The following is a 12,073-nucleotide window of genomic DNA, read 5'->3' as shown; positions in this document are numbered from 1 at the left end:
GCAAGTAGGCGGCCTGTCTCCCCAATGTAGAGGAGGCCACATCGGGTGCAGCAGATGCAGTAAATGATGTGTGTGGAGGTGCAGGTGAATTTGTGACGGATATGGAAGGATCCATTGGGGCCTTGGAGGGAAGGGAGGGGGGAGGTGTGGGCGCAAGTTTTGCATTTCTTGCGGTTGCAGGGGAAGTGCCGAGAGTGGAGGTTGGGTTGATGGGGGGTGTGGACTTGACGAGGGAGTCGTGGAGGGAGTGGTCTTTCCGGAATGCTGATAGGGGAGGGGAGGGAAATATATCCTTGGTGGTGGGGTCTGTTTGGAGGTGGGACTAGATTGGGTTGGGATATCTGGTTGGCATGGACAGGTTGGACCGAAGGGTCTGTTTCCATGCTGTACATCTCTATAACTCTATAAATGCTGTAGGATTTGAATTGATTGTTAGAGCAAAGTGGATGACAGTGAATCACCAGTCTATGTTGTAAGTTTATAAAAAAAAGTCAGGTAAATGATAAAATGGCCTGTCCACCGTCTATAGTCCATTTTGAGCTAAAATCGAGCATGAGGTCATACTTCTTTTAGTGATAATGAGTGACATGTTGTCAAATAAGCTTGGAATTGGGTGCGTTTGATTTTTAATGATAATGCAGTGCAGTTGATTTTAAAAATGTTTTAGCATTGATTCTAAATCTAATTAGGAGCTATGGAGGTAAAAATTCCAAGTATACATCCATTGAAGCCTCAAGTGTACATCTGCCTGTTTTATGTAAGACCTGAGACAGCTGTTGAAACAAGGGACACTGAATCAAATGAAAGTTATTCAGAAATATAGATGGAAATCAAGTAAAAATCAGATCTGTACTACACATATGAATTCAAATTCAATCAACTTTCTCAACCTTAAGTTAGTTTGTGAAGCAAGGACATGCAGTCATCTTCATCTATTACTTTAACTCTAATAATCTGATTAGGTTTTATCTGTCCTTTGGTTTTCATATGCGATATGCCTCCTTCGGTCAAGCATCTCTGTCGGTATGATATGGTCTGAGTGCTATCCTGTTAGCTCATGTAATCGAAGCCACAAAGACTGAGTTCTTGTTGAGCCAGATGACTTGAAGTTTATTCACACTATTTACACTGCTATAAAATCACAGATTTATTCATAGTCCAAATTTTATGCCTTCTGATGTAACTGTATTTTACACATACTCAACTTGCTAACCAAACATATTACACTGACTCCATTTTACTAAGGGCCTGACTGAAGGTGAAGCAGGTACCATTATGATGGAACAACACACGTTGTGATATTATAAATGTACACTGCCTGTCAAGTGTAGATCAGCCAACACACTTTTCTCTCTAAGAAATAGGAAGCTTTTCTGATATCCTGTACAAAGATGCATGTTGGTATATTATCTCTAGATGTTTAGATAATGGTTTGGTGGATGTACAACAACAGATCTAAACCTTACATGTTTATCAAGATTTAGCCATGTACCTTCACTGTTATGTGCTGTCTGCTATTCCAGATAGATATGTATTATTTGTCATAAATAAGATACCTTCAATATCTGAGTTGTTATGATGTGTGATGGGTGGTTGAAGATATGCAGTTTGGATACGTCACCTGCTTCTTCACAGGATTTGACCCTTTTTTCATTACAACATCATCTGACTTAGGCTGGACACAATGATATAGATTTTAGTTCATGAACCTGTGTGTTCATATGAAAATCTCTGCTTTCTCATTGTTCAAGTTGTCCATTGATCATATTCTTGTGTCACTATCTTTCATCAGTCCAACAATACTTGCGTTTGGATGGTGTGGCTATGTCTTCCAAACATAATAGCTGCTAGAGAGAGTCAATTGTTGACTTGAACAAAAGCAAAGATTTATTGCAGCTGTCTGAAAATCATGGAAAATCACTTTACATTTGACTATCATGCCATGGATAGAACATGGAAAAAGCTTAGTACTTATCCTTGACATTATTCCTTCATTGACTCTTTGTCATATGCAGCTCTGGAGCATTGTGTTGCAATTTGGACAAGAAATCTAATTGCACAAGGAAACCCAATGTGCTCTTGCATCTGTCACAAAATGCTGGATACTGCTTCGGTGATTGAGGCAATCCAGATCTCATACAAAATTTGGATGTTTTCCAGAATCTGTTGATGGCTACATTAGTTACACAGTGTTGCATGCCTGAAAATGTTGTTGGCCAACTACAATTGCTTTGAATTGCATTCTTCTTCTCGCAGTGCATCAATGGTATACTTATTAGGTATGCCAAGTCTTTCTAAAAAAAAAATTGTTCAAAGACCATGACCAGCTCCATAGACCATTTAACTTTGGAGCTGTGGAGAAATTATGTTGTGTACCTGTGCGTTTACAACTGCTAATGAATTGGTCAATTATTTCAATCCAAGCTGTTACCAGAATGACACAAACTCAAGCCTGTGTATCCTGAGGTTTATTCAAACTTTAAATTGGTCTTCTGCAAGATTTTGTCAGGCTATTTGTGCTCATGATTACTAATACCAGAGGACTTAACTGATCTTTATCCTTTTTTTCCCTAAAGCAAAAATGGAGCTTGATTATTTGTCTCTGTCTCTCAGCTAGTTGTAAATCCAGGGAATAAAGATTGATTCCTTCTTTAATAATTGAAGTTTTGACAGAATGTCAATAAAGTTTGAATCCATGGGCATTACTATGCTCTTTAAAATGCCAGCATAAACATTTGCATTCCAGAATAATGCTTTTTCCTTTTATTCCCGTTTTCCTTCTCGTCAATGCTCTAAATATAGCAGGCTTGATTTTGTAGATGATGTAGATAATCCGCAAAAAGGAGCGGATTAATTTCTCAGGTACTTATTCTTGGTTTTTGCATTATTTCGATAAAGTAAGACAATCCTATTGACTGATATCTGGAGACAGTTAATGCTTTATTATTCAGATAGGAATTTTTCATTCAGTTTTTTCTATACTTTGATCTAGGATTGCTTTGTTAAATTCAAGTTGTCCTTCAGTGCTTCATAAATCAGACCAGCTCCCTCGTATTTCAGAAAGAAAATACTCACAAATGTTTCTTCTCCATTGAGGTTACTGTGCTTCAGTATCAGTTGTTTTACTTTAGTCCTGGTTGTAGTTGTAATTTCTGTTATGAATTCATTTAGATGATGAGGAATGACTGTCAGGAAAAAAAAGCCCTTCAAGCTGCCAAAGATGCTACAACCTTTTAGTACCAACTAGCTGCTATGAAATAGCTGTCATCATGAGCTTTTATTGACCTTTGGTGCCATCATGACATGGTTTATTGGGTCAAACGTGACTGCCAGTATTGTATAATTTCTGCCACCCTGTGTCTTAGCTAATGCAATCATATACCACAAAGATTGGATACTTGTTGAGACTCATTTCTTGAAGTTTATTAACAACACTATTGACATTACAATCATATCACAGACTTGAACATGGGTTCAACTCTTACTGATTTAACTTATAATTATCTGTATAATACATATATACAACCAACTGATGAAACACACTACATTGACTCAGTTGTACACGTATCTTTATACCAGAAAGACACACGTCATGGTGTTAGCTAACTGGCCTTAAAGTAACACTGCCTGTCTAATCTGGAATCTATGCAGTTAGACAACAACATTGACCAGAATAAAATATGGAGTCTGTTAAAATGTACCTTTCTCATAGAAGGAAACTTCTCTTCTTGCAGCAAGGCTTGTTTGCAGAAGCTGTTCAACTCTACTTGTTAAATGTGAAACATTTTGTGCAATTGCTTGAATCTTCTCCATGAGTCCTGCCGGTTGGAAACTGAGAAAGAAAGAAAGTAATTTTCAGCTTTTCGATGTATTTGCCAAAAAGCATAGACAATATGATTGTAATGATTAAAATGGGAGCAGTATTAACCACTTCAGGACCTTTAAAATTCAGCAGCGAAATGCAAACTTTACACTTAAGCTAAATGTCTAGATTATTGATAAACTTATATCACATCTAGAAGGATATCAAACAGTGAATACATTGATGCTATTAGGTTGTCAGGGTAACAGTCATGTATCTTATACCAGCTTGTTGCTCAAGGATTCTTCATAAGACAACACCATTCACCCTATGCCCCCAAACCACTCATTCATTCCTTCTGCATTCCAAAGCAGGAATGCGTAGATGAGTGTTTAAATTTAAGAAATTTAACTTGCCTGTTCTGGTCTTGCCAAATACCTAACAGTAGGTCCATTTGCAGGTCAGAGCCTCATGAATGAGTACAGATAGGGGCCTGATAGTGCAACTTCAATGTTGACGCAATTTTAGCTGGATGGCCCTGCAGTCCAAAAAACCTTCTGAATAAAGGTTGGTGGCATTATGTTTACAGGCTAACAAACAGAACGAGCAAATAAATCTGAAATATCAATCACAAACAGTTTTAAATAAAGTTAAAAATCACACAACACCAGGTTATAGTCCAACAGGTTTAATTGGAAGCACACTAGCTTTCGGAGTCACGATCCTTCATTAGGTGATTGTCCTGGTGTTGTGTGATTTTTAACTTTGTACACCCTAGTCCAACACCGGCATCTCCGAATCAGTTTTAAATAATTCATTCATAGGATCTGGATAATGCTGATTAAGCATTTATTGCACATCTCTGATTACCCTGGAGAGTGGTGAGCTATCTTTTCGAACTTTTACCATTCTTGAAGTGTAAGGATACCCAAGTTGAGGTTACGAATGGTTTCTTACAACATACTGACGCATTAAGTTATTTCAGAATGTAGTTAAGACTTAACCATATTACTATGGGTCTGGAGTCTCTTGTTGGACAGACCAGGTAAGGAAAGGAAATCTGCTTTCTTAAAGGCTTATTTTGACAAACATCAGTAAAGTGTTTGCCTTTAGATGAGCTTTTCATTCCAGATTTTGTGAATTCAAATATCATCATTTGCCACAATGGGTTTCAAATCTATGCAAACCAAAGTATTAGCCTGGTGTTCTGGATTACCTGTCTAATGAAATTATCAGTTGTGCCACTGTCTCCCATATATGGCATTGTGAGTGATGCATTTCCAAGACATTTAGGAACATCCTATTTACTCCTTTACTGTTTTCTGCCCTAAAACAGTTCAGCATATACCCTCACTGATAGAACACACACTACTCATTAAGGATGATAATTCTTACGGTGGTTGGAGTATGACCAACAGAGCAGTGATCAAGCTAGAGGCTATTAAGGTGGACAAATACCCAGGACCGGATGGGATCTATCCAGAGAGAGGAAATAGCTGGGGCCCTGACAAATATCTTTGTGGCATCCTTAAATACAGGTGAGCTGCTGGAGGACTAGAAGGTTGTTCATTTTGTCCCCCTGTACAAGAAGGGTAACTATAGACCAGTGAGCCTGACATCGGTGGTGGGGCAGTTGCTGGAGAGGGTACTGATGGATAGGATCTATTTATATTTAGAAAAGAATTGGCTTATCAGTGATAAGCAACGTGGTTTTGTGCAGGGAGATTGTGCCTTACCAACTTAATAGAGTTCTTCGAGAAAGTGAGATAGATGAAGGAAGGGTTGTTGATGTCATATATATGGACTTTAGTAAGGTGTTTGATAAGGTTCCCCATTGTAGACTAATGGAGAAAGTGAAGTCACATGTGTGCAGGGTGTTCTAGCTAGGTGGATAAAGAAGTGGCTGAGCACTGGAGACAGAGAGTCGTAGTTAAAGGGAGTTTCTCGAAATGGGGAAAGGTGACCAGTGGTGTTCCACAGGGGTCAGTGTTGGGACCACTGTTGTTTGTGAGATACAGAAATGATCTGGAAGAGAGCACTGTTGGTATGATCAGCAAGTTTGCAGGTAACACGCAGATTGGTGGAGTGGCACATAGATCCTATCCGGTCCTGGGGACTGTCAAAGAATACAGGAGGATATAGGTAGACTGGAGAGTTGGGCGGAAAAGTGGCAGATGGATTTCAATTCAGACAAATGGGAGATGATGCATTTAGGCAAAACTAATTCTACAGTGAATTATACAATGAACGGAAGAGCCTTGGGAAAAGTTGATGGCAGAGAGATCTGGGAGTGCAGGTCCATTGTACCCTGAAGGTTGCTGCACAGGTGGATAGAGTGGTCAAGAGGTCATATAGTATGCTTACCTTCATTGGACGGGGTATTCAGTATAAGAGCTGGCAAGTCATGTTAAAATTGTACAAGACATTGGTTCAGCCACATTTAGAATACGGTGTACAGTTCTGGTCACCACATTGCCAAAAGGATGTGGACGCTTTGGAGAGGATGCAGAGAAGGTTTACAAAGATGTTGCCTGGTATGGAAGGTGCTAGCTATGAAGAGAGGTTGAGTAGGTTAGGTTTGTTTTCATTAGGAAAAAGGAGATTGGAGGGGGACCTGGTTGAGGTTTACAAAATCATGAAGGGTATAGACAGGGTGATAGAGGCAAGCTTGTTCCCAAGGTGAAGGATTCAATAACGAGAGGTCATGCTTTCGAGGTAAGAGGTGGAAAGTTTAAGGGGGATACACGTGGCAAGTACTTCACACAGAGGGTGGTGAGCATCTGAAACACATTGCCAGCAGAGGTGGTAGAGGCAGGTACGGTAGATTCATTTAAGATGTGCCTGGACAGATGCATGAGTAGGTGGGGAGCAGAGGGATACAGATGCTTAGGAATTGGGCAACAGGTTTAGAGAGTAGATTTGGATCAGCTCGGGCTTGGAGGGCCGAAGGGCCTGTTCCTAGGCTGTAAATTTACTTTGTACTTTGTTCTTTGTTCTAATGCTGCTTGGTATAGAAAACTACCATCTAGAGACTGGTCACTTTCCTGGCTTATGTTGTTCAGATCTGGACCTGAAATTCCTTAAACTTCCTGATGCTTGCTTCCAACAGTCAGCGTGTCTGCTCCACCAAAAACCAGGAGACCCAGGTTCAAATCCTATCTGGTCCAGATGTGTGAAATAACTCCTCTGTACAGGTTAATTAGAACATCCTCTGATCTGCCTAGCTTCAACAGACCCTCATTCTTCCCTTTACAATAAGAAAGAAGTGTGATAGGAACTGCTGACATTTCGCCTGACAAATCCTTTAATTTGGTTTACAGATAAACATGGTTAAATGCCACATTATATCTTCTGGCTGTGATCTGTTTCAGCTTTATTGGCTGTGTCACAGAACATGCTGTACCTAACCGCTACACAGTTAGATGAATTACCCCACATTAACTGAATGCTTAAGGGCTAAACTGTTACCACTGACGAAAACGCAATGTCCTACCAAGGACTCGTTAGAATATAAACAGACAATAAATCTGCTAATGATTGCTCCGCACAGTTCTGTCAAGTTTATTGCTCCTATTGACATTTTGTGTCATGGGCACGGAAATCAAACATTCCTGATGATTACCATTTAGCAGGTATCTGTAAGTTACATGTTGAACGGGACAACTTTAAATGAGACCTCTATAAATGCTATTATAAAATTATCATTTTTAATTCCTTTTTCAGCAGTTTTGTATTAGTATTATGAGTGTTTAAATATTGACCTCTTTGGGTTTAATTACAATAGCAGTCAGAACTAAGCTATCTGCCTTAACTCTAAATTGATTCATTATTCCAGCCCTTCCCCCTCAGCCATATAAACTCAGAAGAGTTAATTTATAGTATTGTTTTTCTAGCAGCATCATCTCTGTCTAGCAATTTTATTACAGCTGAGTTACACTTGCATCAGGACAGTAGATGTGCCTTTGGCAAGACATTTATCAAGAAGGCTCATTTGCAAGATTTGTGAGTTCATGAAAAAAAATGTGCAGAATTATGAAATATAGTCTCCAAAGCACTGGTTAAAACTGGAGTAAATCCCATATGATAAAAATGCATTTTTTTTTTGTCACAATCTAATGATTTGAATTGGGAATGCAATCTCTAAAATAGAGGTTAATGCTTCTGAGTTCGTGGCAATAAAACAGAATTCTGCTTATTTAGCAATAATAAGACAGTAAGTTGTTCATTTGTAACTTGATCATCTGACTTGTGTAACTGTGCACATGTATGTTGTTAAATTGGTAACATAAAAACAATTAATTAGAAGAGTTTGAGTTGAGGCAGGGGAAGGAATGTATATATGAGACTTTGGTGCCATGTTGAGTCTGTACTATAGTTTAATTGCTGGCACTCCTGCCTAGGAGTCTGAAAGTTCATTCCCACTGCAAGGGCTTGAGTACAAATTCCAGGCACACACTCTGACGCTGTACTGAGGTGTCAGTACAGCGGTGTCAACTTTTGGAAACTAGAGGTGCCATGACATTTCAAAGAAGAGCTCTAAACTGATTCCTTGATCAATGTCAATTTCTCAATCACTAAATTAAAGATAGAGCACTTAGTCATTATCACATTGCTGTTTGTAGGAACTTGCTGCAAGTCTGGGTTTCCTACATTACTGTAGTACTCTGCCAAAGTGCTCTATTCCTTGTAAAGCACTTGGGATATTCTGAAGTTTTGAAGTCTGCAAGTCTTTACTGTTTCTCTTTTGCGAACAGCTTAGGTTACATTTATATTTTATTCTGTTTTTTTTTAAAATGTGCATATAATGTAACTCAACGAAGACTAAAATATTTTACATGCCTGCATGTATTTGCAGATATGTAAGCTCAGCAACAGCAGATTAATGCTTTAAGATAATGCTTTTGGTTTTGTGTCACATAGCATAAGTTCTTAAAGAGGGCTGAACCAACTGATTATGAATAGGAAAAAAAGTCATTCAGGAGAATTTTGATTCCTGATTGCTCCAGGCCACAGAATCCTGCCTCTAAAAAGCTATAGTAAAAAAGGAAAGGTGACCTTATCTCAGTGGAGGTGAGAAGCTTTACTTGCTCAATTGGAATAAATCAAAAAAGGACTTGAGCTGAAAAATATACAACCAATTAATGCACAAGGCAACCAAAGGTGAATGATTGAGATCAAATGGAAGCAAAAGATAATCTGTTATTTTTCCAAAACAAATAATTTGAATACCTAGAAAGAACAAAGTGCAAGGCAGATATTTGTAGGAAGTCAACAGGTGATCCATTGTCAATGGATCTATTATTTGATTTGACACTGTTTTTACATATTTTAATATATTCATGTAAGATTATTTGCCAGCTAGATGATAAATTATGAAAACTGGGCAAAAGGTATGAAGTCGAGAGTGTGTTGCTGTGAAAGCACAGCAGGTCAGGCAGCATCCGAGGAGCAGGAACATCGATGTTTCGGGCAGAAGTCCTTCATCAGGAGCCCTTCAGCGCCACACTCTTGACTCTGATCTCCAGCATCTGCAGTCCTCACTTTCTACCAATAGTTATGAAGGACTGTTTAAATTGTTGGAATGCATACGAAGCAATGATGCATGAAATCTGTGTCAGAATAACTTCTCTGATTTTAAAATATACTGTTAAGAGCCAAGGCACTGTTGATGCTGTACATCTGTGCATAACTGCATTAGTCATCCAGCACTGGATGTCAAAGCTTTTGTGTTGGGATGGGAGAAGTATCAAAAGGGTCCGTTTCAAAATAGTTAAATACCTCCAAAATCATAATAATAGAAGCTTAGGTATGTGAATTATTGACTTGCTATAAGCAACCATTCAACAATTCTACAAAGATGTGCATAGTTTGTTGTGGTTGATTTTAGAGATATTTACTTCAGAAAGTTAATTTTGCCATGTTGTTAAGCACCACTTTCTCCAAAATAAAAGTAAAATACTGTGCATGTTGGAAATCTAAAATTAAAACAAAACACGAGTCAAGAATCCTGCAGCTCTAGCAGCATATGTGGAAAAAGAAGCAATGTTAATATTGAGTTGAATGCGATTGTTGTTTAGAATGCCTTCTGAGAATCAAAACTTTGTTCCCCCTTCCCCCCCACCCCCCGCTCCACAGATTTGGTCAGAGCTGTTGAATATTTAAGTTTTCTGTCTTTAAGCCACTTTCCCCAGTTTGGTTCAAATTTTGGTTTCCTCTTCCTTAACTGATATAGAAAAGTTATTTCCAATTATTCTTGGAAAGGAAGGAAGGAGTAAATGGTTAGAGTACTCTTTTAAAATGCTACCATTAGCTTCTATGGATCCACTGAAACAATATAATGAAGACTTGATTTTGATTATATTTATTCTGTGTTAGCCAAATACTGTAAGGTGAAAGTTCAGCATATTTTAATTAGTTTTAGCAGTTTAATGACCCGAAGGTATCCAGTATCCATATCATTTACCCATTTGACTGAATAATTGGCTTGGTAAGCCAATTATGAAGTTATCAAGCTAGCACATTGTCAATATATTAATTGAATTTATATGTTCTTGCAGGAGGTTGATGTTAATCAGCACTGACGTTTAGTACCACAAATGCAACCCTTTATTTAAAATGTCACCATTAGATTAAGAGACTCAGTTTTCAAAATGGAACTCAAAAAGCATTTCCAACATATTATTTTGTTAGAAGTGGATTTGAAAACTTAGTATTTTATTAGAAAATTGGCAAAACTACTGAAACAAGAGAGTAAAATGTTAACAATTGTCCTATCATAATTTGTAGCTGATCTAACATTTGCATTTCCATTTGCTATCTTAAAGGTTATTCTTCTTTACGTATCTTGAAGTTGGTGAACAAAAACAGTAAGCATTGTTTAAAACTGCCCACAGATAAGATTGCATTCAAGAGAATATTGGAATTCTTGAGAATGATACTCATTTCAAACTCTAGATATAAAAATCTCAGTGAAACCTGATAAAACATATAATTAAATGTACTCTTCGCTGATAAAATATTTAATCTCCCATCAGGAAGTATATAATGCTACAAAATTTATATATCAGGAAAAGTGAATGTTCTCTATCGAGTGAAATCTATCATCTTGATGTCATGGTATTGTGACTCGAATTACTGAAGGAGAGCTACATGAAACATTTGTATCATTTTGATGGCGAGGGAACTTTGGCCATTTTTCTAATACTAAAGTCTATGCATTAATATATCCACACAGAAGTCTGGCTATCCGTCAATTTAAATTGCAAGTAAACATAAGCAATTTCAAAGCATAAATGTGAATGTCAAATTTTAAACTTCAAAGTTGATATGAGTTCCCTTCATTGGAAAACAGCCCCTTGGTATATAATGCATGAATCTTTTTAGAAAAATAAGGTTTATGACAATGCTAGGGGTGTTGGAGAAGTATTTGTTTTAAATTGTCTTTTTCAGGATACTTTCAAAAGATTTAGCAACTGTACTGTGGGCTGCATTGCAGCAAATCAGAAATTGGCCTGGAGCTGCAAGGGATTGGTGCAGTTCGTGACTCTGTGGTAATGAATGCTCAGACACAAGGGATCATGTGACAAGTTGGTTTATTGTTAGGTGAAAGAACAAAAGCATGTGAGTTGCTTTGATGTTTTGAGCTAAATGATACTGTTGATTTATCTGTTCATAGTTCAATAAATCCAACTAGTTATTTATATCCCACTCCACAGTTTGATAGTGATTATTCTTCTGGCTTCATGTGATACATCTTTATAAATGGGTAAAACTCAAGTCTTGTAAGAATTAGAGTTGGTAAATGTAACAGACAATGCCTCTGGACTCTTGAAGAAAGCAAGCTATAAGACTCAGTGGTCAACTTGATCTGACATTCATAAATAATACCAACACCATCTAAAAAAATGGAAGTTATTGCATCTCTGGGGCAGCAACTACAGAATGATTAAGTTTAACATGGTCAGGAATACAATTATACTGAGACCAAAAAGCTAGGTGTATAACTTTATGAAGACTAAATCCAAAGAGATGAGAAAAGCATTGAGACAAATAGCTTGGAGAATAATGTTTAATAACACTTGAGCTGAAGGCAATAGAATGTCTTTAAACCAAAAAAAGTGTCACCAGTAACATAAACAAGTTAAGACTGAGTAACTATGAACTGATGTGGATTAACAAACAGATTAGAAGTGAAATAATAAGGAAGAATTACCTCTGCAAATTCTACAGGTAAAAAAAAGAGATGACTGGGGTGAGTAAAGAAGACAGAAA

General features: G+C 37.6%; 1 protein-coding gene across 5 annotated transcripts in view; it reads right to left on the bottom strand.

The window, feature by feature from the left end:
* The window catches only part of LOC122562112 (alpha-1,6-mannosylglycoprotein 6-beta-N-acetylglucosaminyltransferase B), an 854,937-nt gene that overhangs the window by 476,328 nt on the left and 366,536 nt on the right, over positions 1-12,073 (bottom strand). For all 5 annotated transcript variants that reach the window (XM_043714642.1, XM_043714641.1, XM_043714643.1 and 2 more), the window contains one exon: positions 3,702-3,832. In XM_043714642.1, the coding sequence (XP_043570577.1) occupies positions 3,702-3,832 (131 nt within the window). The remainder of the gene's footprint in view (positions 1-3,701; positions 3,833-12,073) is intronic.

This window comes from Chiloscyllium plagiosum, chromosome 24 (genome assembly GCF_004010195.1).
Source record: "Chiloscyllium plagiosum isolate BGI_BamShark_2017 chromosome 24, ASM401019v2, whole genome shotgun sequence".
NCBI classification, from domain to species: domain Eukaryota; kingdom Metazoa; phylum Chordata; class Chondrichthyes; order Orectolobiformes; family Hemiscylliidae; genus Chiloscyllium; species Chiloscyllium plagiosum.
Note: the sequence above shows the minus strand (reverse complement) of the source record. Positions and strands in the feature narration are given on the sequence as shown.